The following is a 15,068-nucleotide window of genomic DNA, read 5'->3' as shown; positions in this document are numbered from 1 at the left end:
TGAGGGGGAAAAGCAAACATGTTGACTATTTAGAATAGAGTATTATATCTGCATATGATTTTTGCCAGTTCAAGTTGTCAAAATTTTCCACTCTTGCAACTGTACCTGTCTCATTTCCAGAGCTTTCCTTGTTTTTCATCAAAATAAAGAGAAGTAAAACAGGTTTGGGTTTTTTTTTATTTTTTAAGTACACTTCAAGAGGGATGAATCTCTGATTTTTTTTTTTTGAAATAAGCTTTTCATCTTTTAAATTAGTGCTTATTATTGCTAACACACACTTAGGCTAAGTAGGTTGCCCATGCCAATGCATGGAAGAATTGCTTGCAGAAATGAGAAACATGAGCCCAGCATGTTACAGAAATCTTTGAACTTTGTGGAGAGATTGGCTTTTTCTATTAGCACAGTGCTTAGGCAGTAACATACCAGCTACTAGAAATTCAGTGACATGGCTGGATACCTTTCTTGTTTTCCCTGGCTCACTCCTCCTTCAGACCTTTGCTGTTTTTCTTGATGGGCAGAATATAGATTCTAGGGTGTGATTTACTCTCCTGGCTATTCTCGGTGCAATTTTTAATATAAGTTGAGCCTAATGGCAATGTTTTATCTTCACAGCAATTTCCGATTCTTGATGATTGCTTTAGCTTACGCGATACCGCTGGGTGTTTTCTCAGGCTGGTCTGGTGTTCTGGATTTGATATTAACACCCATTCATGTAAGCCAAGTAAGTATCTCCCGACTGATAATCAGCAGCTATTTTGTAAGTGGCATGTTTTTATTTTGCACTAGCATGCAGTTTTATCAGATTTTTATGTTTAACATGCTATTAATACATATAGACCACTTTACTCCCTGAAATTTGAAACAAAATGAACTGCAGCTTTGGCATCCAAACTCTCACAATTCTTCCTGCTGACTCTCCATTAATGGTGAGTCTTTTCAGAACTGTACACACCTTTTGACAAGAAGGAAGAAGTAGGTAAACAAATGGGAGTATTGTTGGCCGCTGCATCTCTAGTGAAAGAAAATAATGTATGCCTGGTGGAAAAGATGAAGTGGGGAGAAGATAATTTCTAAGCTTTTGATAGAGTATTATAAAAAAACAGAGGACATTACTCAGATTCCATAAAGAGAGGTCACATTTAGGGCACAGACTACTTAGTCATACTTTCTGGTAGTGAATTTATTTCCTTTCCTAGAAAAAGCCTTGCAGTTCAGATTATTGTAGAGAGCTGTTGTTAGCAGTTTGGAGCTCCTGCACAACATTTGTTTTGAAAGTAGTATCATCTTATTTTCTCAGCTTTAACACATTTCTCTATGTTTTGTTTTGTTTTTTGTTTTTTTTTCCTATCAGGTGGATGCAGGCTGGATTGGATTTTGGTCTATAGTTGGAGGTTGTGTTGTTGGCATAGCAATGGCAAGGTAGGAATAATTACAGGTCCTTCTCCATTTCTTCAACTGTGATTGTCATTTAGTTTATCCTTTTAAGAACAGAACTTGTTTTCTCTCATCTTCCAGAAACCTGAAATGGAAAATTCATTTTGGGATTATAATCTGTTTCTAGTAAAGCAATAATTTGTACCATGTTAGTGGTTGCTGGGGATTGAGAACTCCACATGCATATACCCGAATTTGGAAGTCAGACTGTTATTCCTGACAGTGGCATCCTGTATGCTGCTTTTAAAGATGGCTCTGGTGAAGGGGAGGGAGAACCTCATTGCAGCACATTCAGAAAGCATTGAAGAAATTATTGTCTGTCTCCTTTGATCAACACTTTTGGGCATATTGATTCCCAAAGGGATATAGGGAATGTAGCACAGGCAGCCTACCCACAATAACGTTGTTCTTCCACAGAGAAATCAGTCTGGGCCCATTTTGGGCAGGTTGCTGGATTCCTGCATAACCTAATTCTGCTGTCTCCTATGGGCTTACAGTATGGGTGTACCTATGCTTTTATAAATCCAGACACAGCCCTCTCTGGCCATCGTGAATGCCAATGACACGGAGAGTGGAACAGCAAGGAATTGATTGCCCTTCCAAAAGGCTGCTGCTTATTCTTCATTGAGGTCCTCTTTAGGAAAAGGGATGGTGGGAGGGTAGAAAAGTCTTTTAGGAGGACCTGAGCAGTGAGTTTATCATGTGATTAAAACCAATCACATATTCCCCTTGCTTTGGGATATCTGGGCATTGTCCTGGCTTCTCTGTGTCCAATCTTTGAACTCCAGTTTCTGCAATGAGTTCAGCGCATGCGCAGATATCTGTAGTTGTTGCATCGTTGTGGCGTTGTGGATGGAGAGAGTGATCTTTTTAGGACAGAAACCAAACCCTCTTTTTTTCACTTGCTGTGCTTCCATCAGAGTACACAATGCATAAAGAAATGTGATGTTTCACATGCTGACATTTTGCAGGCTGCCTAGCAACTGCAACAGGGAGAGGAAAAAACTCCTGACCTAGGGAAAAGAAACAAGCGCTTCTCTCCCATCCACTCCAGATGCAGGCCAAAGGCCTTCATCTAGCCAAACAAAGTTCATGCGCTGATTTCCTCTAAAAAGAGTTGCTTTTGATTAGCCAAGCTCAGATACAATGTTTTCTCTGTAAGAGAATAGATGTTTAAAGCAACTGCTGTAAATGACACAGATGCCATAGGTTGCATGTTGAAGCAGGTAGAGTGCCAGTTTAATCTTTCCCATCATTAATTAATCTGTAGTATATTTGCAGCATTTCAATAGTAGAGCTTAGAAGCTCACCTAACTTTGTTAGGAGAGAATCTGCAGACTCTATGTCAACATGCAATTCTCAGTCTTTATGGTAGATTAATTTATTTAATATATTGCCTGGGTTAAGTTTCAGGAAATGCTGGCAGTCCCTTTAACTTAACTACTTCAAAATTGATTTCAAACCTTGTAGAATACCTGTATTTTGTAGCATTTAATAAATTTTTAAAATACCAACAGTCTGTCTTCAAATACGTCTTTCTAACTTGGGTGATGCACAGTTCAGATGGGAGGGTTTGCATACAGAAAGGGAGGGAGGAGGTGATTTGTCACTTCTGATGGATGACTCTCCCTCCTAGGCCTATTCAGCATTTATCTGTGTAGGGTTGAATCAATGACGAGTCTGACTGTAATCTGCTGAATGTTGTAATTAGGAAAATTAAGTAATGATTCTTGTCAAAGCTGACAAGTTGATATATTTCAGTGTCAGAACTGTGATTTGCCAAGCAGGCAGCTCTCTCCCTTAACCACCTCTCAAGAAGCTGTTAGTTTTGGGGTGGGTTTTTTTTTCCTTTTTTTTTTTTTTTTTTTTTTTTTTGCTAATTTGTCAAAGCAAAATTGGTGCAGTTTAGGAATTTGCTCCTTCCATTTTTGTCAATGCAGATTCTATAATTAAGAATTTTTAACAACCTGAGCCTTGCCTTGGAGCATTAGGTCCTGTACATCACAGTAGGTGTTAAATCATCTGTATTTAAAATAATGCCCAGTTTGGAAATTTGTATATCTATCTCATTTTCAAAATGGTGCAAGTTTTCCTCAGCATTATACATAAATCCTTCTACTCTCCACCCACTGCTGTCCTGATAGCCATGAACTTACATGTTTAGCTAATGTGTTTGATGCATTTTTATAATTGAAAAGCCAGGCCTATTTTGGGCAGCTGGTAGGTGCTGTACCCATTGCTGGCAGCTTTCAAATGCTACTAGTTTGAAGAAAAGCAGTGTCAAAGAGCAGCATTCATATTGCTAATGGAATATGGTGCATGGAAACATAATTTTATTCCTTTTTCTCAGATTTTTTTTTTTATTTTTTTCCCCACATTTGCCAAGGATGATAGATATTTCTGAGGTTTTGTCCTCTGCAGCTCAGTTTCAGTTCCTGTTTCTAACCTGCAGTGTAGTCAAAATGCTGAAACTTTATGGCATGATGATAATTTCCTTAGCAACAGGCAGTGTTGTCAGCAGTGCAGGTTTGTGATTTTAACTGTAGGATACAGCCTGGGGCTGGATCTGCTGGGAGGCTGGAGACTGTTACCAGCAGTAGGCTCAGAGGTCTGTGTCTGGCAAAATATGCACCTTCTCTCCTGTTGTGCCTACAGTTTTAGCAGCTGCAGACAATCCCTTACATGCTAGATGATGAAGAAGGATTTAAACAGAGCAAAGGTTTGAAATCAAATGCTGGGCCTGAGGATAAAAGTAATTTCTCATATTTTTTGATTGAAACAAGTATTCTGAAGAGTAGACTAGATTTACACTCTTCTTTATTCCTGTAACCAGACAAGAAAGAGAGGTCCTTCAATTACCAAGTTCAGGCTAGGTTGCTATGTCATTTTTTTGCCATTATTTCTATTGCTGGCTGAATCCAGTAGCTGCATAAACCTTTACCTTTGGGGTACATTTGACCCTTTTGGAATTCTATGATATCTGAGAGCACTTTGGAACATACTGCTGCCCAAACTGGGATCTTTGTGTCAAAAAGAGTTGCAGCTGCTTGGTAGGTATTTTCTCCACTTAGCTGTTATGAATGGCTTAGATGCGTATCATGCTCTAATCCTCACATATTCCTTGTGGTGGTATAGAGACAGAATCCCCTAGAGATCACCCCCAGACCTATTGTCTGTGAATGTCCCTTCAAGAAGGCTGGTACTTCTCACACTGTTTCATTAGACAGGATCCACGTTACTGCCCTTGCCTGTAAGAACAGAGAACAGTGATGTTGTCTGCCAGCAGGCAAAGTGGGAGTCTCTGTGGAATAAGCTGAAAGTTTACACTTTGAGATGCTTCTGCAAAGCTTTTAAAATTGCTGATTTTGACCCTAGTGATCCCAAAGAATAATTAAAGAAACTGGCAAACCAGTGAGGCAATCCTGACTCCTAGATTGGATTGTCAGAAAAAAATCCACCAGTAGCAGCTGACCTCTGGGTATTGGAGATGAATGCATAAGCCACTTGAACACTGCAGTCATAAACTTCTCAGATTATATGCAGCATTGATCTCCCACTACTGCTTATTGAATTACTCACTGCTAAATTCAATGTGGAATTAAAGCATGGGGAGAATCAAAATAAGAGGAAAGAAGCTGGTTTGGGGGAGTGGAGAGCATTTGACTGCATTACTCCTACATCTCGTACGGTATATGTGGAAGTTCTCAAAATGTTGGTAGCATTTTCTGTTTTATCAAGTAAGCTATAAGGTATCTGCCTGTAGAGTGCTCTTTGTCAGGGCAGAGAAGGCAGTTAGTTGATGGACAGACAAATTTCATCATGGACCAAACTAGGTGGATTATGCTACCATTAGCCTAATCAAGGTAGGAGGCTGTGGGGGCAGAAGATATGCTTTAGAAATGCATACCTAACCTGTCCCTCCCAAAATCACATCTCCTAAGCAGGAGATTATACAAATTACTCAAGAATAAATGACATTGCCTTTTCTAATATATCTTTTTCAGTAGTTAGGTTAACATCCCCTTTGAAAAGAGTGGTTGCACTGATAATTCTGCCACACAAGCACCGCTCAAAGCATTCTGGCTCCTTGAAAGAAAAAGGAAAAAAAGATGAAAAAAGCAATTGTACCATCAAGTGGTATAAAGATCATAATTCCCTCTATATAACAGCCAGACTGCCCAAGGACTTGTGGGGCTGTCCCTCCCCATGTCTGTCAGCAGTGTCTGTGTAGAAGAGCAGCAGCACCAAGCTTGTGGTTTCTGGAACTTTTCAACCCAAAACAGCCACTGGCAGTATGACCCCCTGTGTAAAGAGTTCCTTCCTTGCCTAAGCCACCATGAGCTTCATCACCGATGCCTCCAAGGGTTCAGAAGCTGATCCTTCTCACCTTCAACTAGGCTTTCTTTGGAATTTTTTGGAGTTTTTCCATTTCCCACAGGAATGAATCTTGACACTTAACTATGTCTTGAATAAAACGTGGCAACCTCCTCATATGCTAATGGAGCTCTGTGTCTGCCAAGGGAGACTGGCAAACGCTGACTAAACAGCGATGAAAGTAGTGGTGTGATATTGTGTCCAACAAATGCAGAAGAAAAAAAAACTTTCCTCCAAGTGTATTCATTTGATGCCTTGAGAATTACTTGAGAATTGTTCTGGTTTGGTTGTTATTTCATGGCAGCTAAAAAAATCCATGGCTCTTCAGCTTGACAGCTAGAAATATCACCATTCTATAAAAATACCTTTTTTCTATTTCTGAAAATGAGAAAGTACTTTTAAATTGTTTTTATAGTCTCCAGAATGTTTAATGAGAATAAACTGAATTAATTGTCAAGCGTCACATTTAAATAATATGAAAATCAGCATTTGTACTGCTCTGATGTGTGCTTTTATTTTAGATTTGCAGATTTTATCAGGGGCATGCTGAAGTTCATACTGCTGCTGCTTTTATCTGGAGCAACATTAGCATCAACCTGGTTCACTCTCACCTGTCTAACTACTGTCACTCATCTGCCTTTAACCACAGGTATCGACAATGATTTTAATTCCTATTCTTTATAACTGATATTGCAGGCAAGTATTTGAAGTCTTCACTGCACTATCTTATAACCTGGTTTGGTATCTTTAGTAATACAGTAGTTTTACTAAAATGAAAAAAAAAAGTTTAGAAAGTCTATTGAATCTGAAATATCTTCACTGGCTTTGAATAACTTCATAAAAAGATTAAAAACTTAACCCTATAATAAGAACCCCGAATACACATCTAAATTTGATTTGTAACTGAGTGTTTTTCTGTTTTGGGTCCTTTGGAATAACCGAAGTGAGAAATAAATCAAGAAAAATCAGATGAATGAGAGTAGCATTGCATATAAGAAACAGTGACATGTCTGGGAATTTTGGGGTTTGAAACTTACATTAGTTACTGGAACACGTGGTGCATTTCAAACCAAGGTGACCTGTAGTGTTTTCAGCCATCTAAATCTGTCCCTGCACAATGCTGTCCTCTTTTTCTGCACCTGCATGCAGGTTTAGGGAACTCTTCCAGCCCAAAATTAACTCAGCCTGCGCCTCAAAAAGACAAGGAAAAAAGCTCTTGGCAGGAGTGGGGGAAAAGCTCAGAGGTCTAGTCAGGCTGCCAGCTAGCTGTACCCTTAGTTGAAAGCTAGCACTGCTTAGCTCTTAAAAATTCATCCTTCACTTTATTATCTGCACCAAAGGACTGATCCACCTGTGATTCCAAGACTGTCAACAGAGTAGCAAATTACAGTAAAACCTAAGCCATCAAGACTCAAAAATATATTTATTTAGTAAAGAATTCTATAGATACATTTAAAATATAGTTCTATCTTTGTTACAAGCAACTTATGCATTCTAGGAGAAATGAAGACTTTTTTTGTCCATTTTTAATAAAAGAGTTCGGTGTGGAGAGTAGTATATAGAGTAGTGTTTTACTCAAATTAACTTTGAGTTTCAGTAGGTGTCCTTGGTGCACTGCAAATGTCACAACTATAAACTAAAGTGGGTACAGCAAATTGAAATACATGATCAATTCAGGAGCAACACCATCTGGATGGATAGGTCAAATTTGTGCTTTATCTTGAAATTTCAATGCTTTCAGAAATTCTGCTTAAATAAAACATAATTCAATCAATAAACAAATCAAATTTCATGATGGCTGTTGTCATACTAAATGACTACACTTTTCCATCAAATCTAAAATAAAAGCAATAAAAGCTTTTTTCTCGTGCTTGCCTGCTTCATCACTACAAGCCTGCAGTAATGTAAATTTTTACAGTAGCTCTATCCTCTGAATTGATGCAACAAGCCAAACACATAAATGACCCTTCAAGTCTATGCATAAGAATGAAGCAGAGACGTTTCAAGAGGGGAAAGTCATTACGTACATTCGCCAGTGTTTGAAAACAAAACTGATGGAGCTCTCTCTGATTTTATTTTATTGTTTTTTTAGTAAAGAATTTGGCATGCAACATAGGTTCTATAAGAATTCTTATTTGTTTATAGCATTTAGGTGCATTGTGCTGCTTTTTTTTGGAAAGGTGATCCATTGTCAGGACGTAAAAGTACATAGGGTATTTGAGGTTTGATATATAGTATCCTAAACTAGCATCCCTTGATTCAAATACAGGGATTGGGTTGTACTTTTCATGCAATTACCATTTCTCTTAAAACGGATGATTCCTTAGATTAAGTTGTAATTATATATCAGAGTTTTCTGACAGTGCTGTTCTTATATATGTCACTGTAAATATTGAACCCTTTTCTTTAAAATATAAGCTTGTTTTGAATAGAAGTGCCAGGAATGTGGTGCATTCCTCAAAAAAAAAGGCAATCTAAAGCATCAGAGTCTAATGTGCAGCCAGAAAATAAGATCTCTTTTTTCTTCCGTTTAAATTTCATAGATATGCTGTGGGGGAAGGTTCGTATCAGGCTGTTCTCATTAAAGTTCATATAAAATAGATGTAATGTGCCTGTTCAATTTAATTCCTTGTACACAGAAAAGCAGTGGTATATCTTTATAAAATACACTGCTATGGATGAAAACACACAAGCTATTTAAGCTAATTTATAGGACTTCATGCTAGATTATTCCTCAATGTAATGATGCGACATGATGATGACCTCTGCATTCACAGTAATTGGGAGAAACGGTACATTTGAATTGATTTGGATGAACTTCCTTTTTTTCTTCTCTTTTTAATTAAAAGTTTGAGACGTAGAGTGTATCTGAGTACAAATCTAGGAGGTCAAATGCAGGCTGTGGGCTGGCAGCTTTTGGAAGTGATTAGTGGTAGCTGGTAAAGGTGGAAGTCCCTCTGCATATCAGTGGGCTGGTGTTGATGGTGGACTGCTGAGTAGTTATTCTCTGTGTGTTTTTAGTAGAGCTGGAAGATGTGCAAAACAAAAGCAGACATCATTGTGGGGCTTTCCCTTCACTGATCTTTCTTTAAAATTTTTGTTTTATTTCTGTTTCTTTTTTCTTTTCTTTTTTTTTTTTCCAGAAAAGGTCCATAAACTACTTTGTATTCCAGAGCCACTTTGCAGGCAGCACTGGACACCTGCTGCAAAGCAGGGATTGTTATGTTATTGAAGGCAACAGGTTTTGACATTGCCAGAAGGTTCATAGGCTCCTCCACTTCCTCCTGTCCTGTGGCAGAGAGCACAAGTGTTGGGCTTGGAAGTGCTACAGAGCCAGTGATGGATCTCAGTCCACACTTTTCAGCCTTACTCAAATCTGAGGCAGAGCAAGCAGGGTTCAACACCGACATGGAAACTTGTGGGTGTGTACATTTGATCTTCCGAAGAGATTTTGTTTTCCCTTCCAACCATGTAGCTCCCATTTTGGGAGGGACTTCCCCCTCCTCTCTTGGCCTGCCTCCAGTGTTGTTCTCTTGAACAAGTCAGGCTTTACCCTACAAAGCCACAAGCACTGCCATCTTCAGCAATACCTGGAAACTGCTGAAATATCCACACGGTCTGAAGGATTGCTGGTACAGTTAGAAGGGAGCTCTTGCACAGGACAGGACAGTCATTTTGGGGAGGAGACAAGACACTTTATGGGAGCCTTTGTACCGGCCCAGGCATTAAGCAGGCTTCACCACAGAGATGAAGGCTGGTTAGATGACATCAGCTGTATCTCACCTGACAGCTGCTTGATCCATGAATAGTTTGCATCCATAGGCAGGCCCTGATAGTGGTTTCCCCAGGTCAAAAACCAGTCATTTCCTTGAGCATGGGGGTATCGGGTGACATACATGCTCCTCTGCCTGTCTCCCACCTGGGCTCAGAGCAAGCAGTAGATGGATGTGTTTTTATGGAAGCATGAAAAAAGATCAGAGAGTATGGCCAATTATTCACTCTAAAAGAAAGGAAAAAAAAGTCTCCGAATATTTGTTTTTAAAATACAAGCAAACCAAATCCCTCTTTTAATTGGTGTTCTTTGTAGCAGTTTTAGTAATGTCTGGTTTAAATATTGGGGGAGGAAAGGTATTTGAAAAAATGGTCACAGCAAAATGTATTTTCCTCACCTTGTTTGTATAATATTCTCCTAATTCCTTTTAAATAGGCCCAACATAATTTAAAGATATTTCCTGCAAAATGTAATTACTTAGAATGGAGACCTTTAATCCAGATATTAAAAATCAATGCCTGCATTTGTGGTTTCTTTTAAATTATACTGTTTAGCATTGTTTGCATTGAGTAATGCCTGCATTGCTTTGTATTTGCATAATATGCTCCATTTTTCCTCCTCCCATGGAGGAAGACCAGTTTTCTGTCATTTGCCGACTTCTTAATGTAACTCCAAAAGATTTTATAAAAAGTGTATTCAGAGTCGAATATAAGAGCTTTAACAGCCAGTGTGGGGAGAAAAGAAAGCAGGGCAATAATGATACAGTGCCAGCTACTGTATCATCTGTCTAAAACACCTCTCATCAGCTAATCACAGCTCTCCAAAAACCTTGATTCTGGAATTGGTTTATATTTTAAGTGAGCCTGAATTTTATTTTAAGAAATTTTAATTTTAATGTATATTATTTCCATTTCAGTTTCAAAGACAATTTTATGTACACATCACGCATTAAAATAGTTTTCTCCATTGAATTCCCAGTGCAGCTGCTGATCTGTTTCTCTGTGCCAAGTTCATTGTTAGTTTGCTTTGTACTGAACTTCATTATGTGAATTTATGTACAATGGGATACTTCGACCCAAAATAATTGTGTAAGGCATTGTATTGCCAGTTTCAGTATCTTGCCACTTTGTATTGCTGGTAGTATCTCTGGATACAAATACTAGCATTTTCCAAAAATTGATATGCAACACTAGTTGCTCGCAGCTCAGATTGAGTGTTTTCAGCATAGCATATCAAGAATATTCTAATATTTATGAGCACATTTAGCAGAAGTTTGCTTTACAAAATCTTTTCTAGTGCTGCATGGCAGACACTGAATACAGTGGCAACTCCATAAGCTGATGACTATATTTAGGTTAAGCAGCCTACACTTTTATTTTCAGGTCCAACAGATTGGACATTATAAACACATCTGTCTCTCTGTCCTCATCTACAAAGTGCAGTATTGAAAAAGAGAGGTGTTAATTTTGTAATACTGATTAGTTTATTATTTCAGTTTAATTTCTGTACTATAAACAAGATGTGCTTGGTAAGTGTAAGGCAGAGGGACCGAGAGGAGAAAACAGCGGCCTGAAAACATTAACCTGCTTGAGGCTATGGGCAAATCATTACCTCTACTCCTGCTTTTCCCATTCATAAGATGGCAATAATGGCCTTTGTTTTGCTGACAGCTTCTTTGACTTCACAGATAGAAGAGTGCTTAAAGAGGAGCTAATTTAGGGGGTTATTTTCTCTTAAAAAACAGTGTTAAATAGTGTACAGTGCTTGAAATTTGGGAGGAGCGTTTCAGGGATGAGTATCTGTGAATCTGGGCACTTTAAATATCCATTGATAGCAAACCTCAAATATTGTATAATTTCCAGCCCTCTCCTCTTTCATTTCTTGAGGCTTACTCAGTAATTTTTTCACTTCTTAGTCCTCCAAACTGAATGCTCTGCTTTCAAAGCAAGTTCCACTTGCTTTTCTCATGAGAAGAATGCAGAACAAATCAAATTTGATCAGATTTTTGGTTACTTTCAAAACTCTATCATGAGATAGAAATTTGATCAGTGTGTGCTGGAATGGAAATCCAGGCAATGAAACATATTGATGTTATAAATGTGCACTACAGAGACATCTTTCTTCTATTGTGTTTTCCCATTCCCATAAATGAATTACAGTAAAATTTACTGTCTTACCTTGAGGGAGTCACATTTCTTGTGGCAAAATTAAGGGTGACTTCTTCCATGACTTTTCGTACCATGGCCAGCAGCAAGAGTTAGATTATAGGGAGGTTTCATTCTACTTTACAGGACTTTAGATTTTGGCAGGAGCTAACTTGAATTGTTCAAATTGGTCATGGGGATACTGAAGCACTAAAGTCAACAAAGCCTGCATCCACATGAGGCATTATCCTTTCACTTTGGTGTTTGAGCTACAGTTATAATGGGCAATAACAAAGAATATATTCCATTGTATTTACTCTCCTGTTCATCTGTATAAAATTTGTGTGAGTTTTGGCTGAGTGTGTCTCAGAAGAGAACTGTTACAAAATGTACAGAGTTCAAGAGATTTTGGCAGAGGACTTTGGAAGGAGATACTGTACCACTTGCCTGCACTTCATACAGCATTTCCTGTGTAAATTTATCTGAAAACTTTTTTTTTTTTTAAGAAATGGTAATATTTCATATTCTTTGTTAAAAATCAGCTAAGATACATGTGCCAATGGTTGATAAGAGCTAGTCACATCAGTTGAGGTCCTTCCATCAATTTCATTTGGGTTTGGATCAGGCTCTGCAGTTATACATATAGTGATGGTATAATTTAAGAGTAAATTGCTGAACATGTTGTAGAATGTCCTGGAAAATTCTGGGAAATTGTTTGGATGTCAGAGATACTTGAGTCTCCTTCTGCTGCATTGCAAGCTCATCTGAGGACACCAAGTGAAGGCTGTCATTTAAATCACTTCCCTGTTTGAATTCCTAACTTCCCCCTCACCCCCCTCCCCCCCTCTTTTTTTTTTTTTTTTTTAATTGGTATAAAGCTTTTGCCACAGCTTCTGTCTGGGAAAATAGAAAGTCTTTTCCTGGGATATGGGCATGTATTTGTCATCCAGGAGATGGATAGCAAATACAGGAGATAAGCCAGGCAGGAACCTTCCTTCTTGACATTTTTTCTCCTCTTTGTGCTGAGCCACTGTATCACCATCAGTCCCAAGTCACTACCTTGCTTCATCTAACTGGTAACATCTCTAGAGCTATTATCAAGACACATTTTATTCCTTGCTTCCTTCCTGGTCAGGAGAATGAGTGCTGAGGGAATAGCAAGGGTTAGCTCATACCTCAAGCATGAACATGGCTTGAGCCTCCTGCTGCAGCAGCTCCTGGCCAGTTCTCTGAAACAGCTGTGCTTTGGATGGGTGTTTTGCCTTTGCTGATCTTTTTGCAGTGGCCAACCTGAGAAATAGCTGCTTAATGCACAGAAACGTATTTTAAACTATTTCAGTTAATGTCATGTTTTAAGAAACCTAGCCCAGCTCCATTGTTGATGTCCATAGCTGCCACTGTCTTGGATACACAACTTTGTGCGCAACTTCATAGGCAATTAATTAATTCCTTTCCCTAAGAAAAAGTGACTTTTTTTAATACTAGTAGCATGACACACTTCTCCAGTGTATGCCTATCCAAGTTAGTTGTTATTCTTTAGGACATAATGTTAGCTTCTTGGTGAATCATCTGGGTTTTTTTTTTTGTTTTTTTTAGTCAGTGCTTTCAGATCCGTATATTCATTTCCAATGACTGTCATTAAGATTGTCTTAATTGAAAGAACATTTGCTGTAACTTCAGCAGCTGTTCTTCTGCAGTATAAAATCATGGTAATTGTGTTTGTTCAGTGCAAGGTCTCTGTGAGGGAAAGCAAATGGTCCCTGTTAATAGGTGGTATCTGCCTGCTATCCTGTTGCCCATGAGCTGGAATATGAGATATGCTATTTAGTGTGTGAAGTAAAAAGCAAAAACCACTTTTGAACTCTGATTTTACCTCTTTCTGTGACTTATTTTTCCGAAACTGCGTATCTTGTCTTTGAGTTCCTGTCTAGTTGACTGGTTGGATATGTGACTTAGCTGCCAAGCTAGTGGAATAAGCTTATTTGTATAGCACTCGGGATAACCCTGGGTGATTTACAGAGGCGTGAAATAAAAAACAGTTTTCCGTCACTACAATATGTACCATTTAAAGAAGGCTTTCAGACATGCACATCTCCTTCATTCTTCATTTTCAGAGCTTCTTTTTGTGGTTTCCCAATTAAAACCTATCATTTCCACTAGATGTTAGAACTTAAATTGGCATCTACTGGATGCTATGTTCTGTCTGTCCTTTTGCTGTGACATTTCTGCTTATTAATTCCAAAGGTGTGTGTACCTGCACCTCTACGTAGACCTTGTTTTATCAGTATTACCTGTGATCTCAGCTGAGGTGCTGTTACTGGTATTCTGCTGGCAGTTCTTGGTGTGCACACAAAAGGCAGGCAATACTTTGGGGCGATGGTAAAGCTGCTTTGCTCCTTGTGGTATGGAAATGTGAGGTGTGTGCTGGTGGGTGTGTTTGTGTGAGTGTCATGACAAGGAAATGTAAGGATGTTTTTTCTAAGGTACAGAGTTAGTGCCCTTGTTCACTTGTGGTCTGGTCATCTTAATACATTTTAGTGAGTGGTGAGCAATGATGTAATTCAAATGGCATATTTTAAACTAGCAAATCTAGCTTGAAGGCTTCTGTTTATTTCATGGAAACCTTGGCATCTACTGTAGTAGACAAAATTTGAAGTCTCGATGTTTAAATGGCTAGTAATTTTTGCCTTCATCTCATTGATTTTAAGTTTCTAGAAATTATATGTCTAGACATTGTGTCTGTTCAGAGGCATGATTTCCCTTTCCTGGCTGATGCTCTTTATGGAAGATGTTTCAGCCCTCTTGCAGAGGTGTTGCTTCTGGCACTCTGTTCGCTGCTCCACTTTCGATGGTGCTGTTGTGGCTTTCAGCAACTTCTCAACTATTTCCACTGGTTGAGTTTTTGATACAGAATTACAGCTGGCTGCCACCTTCTCTTCTTTGGGGGAGGTTCTGAAGGTGTTCTGTAGAAGTTACAAGTCTTCAACTGAGTGTAATAAGAGGCAGATGTTCATTTGTCTTAAGAAAATCTTTTGCTTCATTTATGTGTTGGTCTCTCAAGCCAGTACAAAAATTTCAAACCACTGAGTGTGTTTGGATATTCTGGCTACACCCGACAGCAGTTAGAGAGAGTTAGAGCAATATGCAGCAGTGTTTGAGGTAAATGGGAGTTCAAAGAGTGGCTCATGAAACTTTAAATACTGGTGAGGACTTGCAGCAAAACTCTATGGATCTTTTAACTGGGGAATCAGGTCTTCCGTGTTAGCTAGAGGAGCACATTAGGAAGAACATCCTAATACTGTATGGGGATTTTTCTTTCCTCTCTGACAGCTTCTGGACACACC

At 38.7% G+C, this 15,068-nt stretch overlaps 1 protein-coding gene across 1 annotated transcript in view; it reads left to right on the top strand.

The window, feature by feature from the left end:
- Nucleotides 1-15,068, top strand: part of SLC49A4 (solute carrier family 49 member 4) — a 72,580-nt gene that overhangs the window by 44,790 nt on the left and 12,722 nt on the right. Inside the window, 3 exon segments of the mRNA XM_039555461.1 lie at nt 613-721; nt 1,352-1,419; nt 6,330-6,457. Of these exon segments, the coding sequence (XP_039411395.1) occupies nt 613-721; nt 1,352-1,419; nt 6,330-6,457 (305 nt within the window).

This window comes from Corvus cornix, chromosome 7 (genome assembly GCF_000738735.6).
Source record: "Corvus cornix cornix isolate S_Up_H32 chromosome 7, ASM73873v5, whole genome shotgun sequence".
Classification (NCBI taxonomy): Eukaryota; Metazoa; Chordata; class Aves; order Passeriformes; family Corvidae; genus Corvus; species Corvus cornix.
The sequence above is the reverse complement of the archived record's forward strand: the minus strand, read 5'-3'. Positions and strand labels throughout refer to the sequence as shown.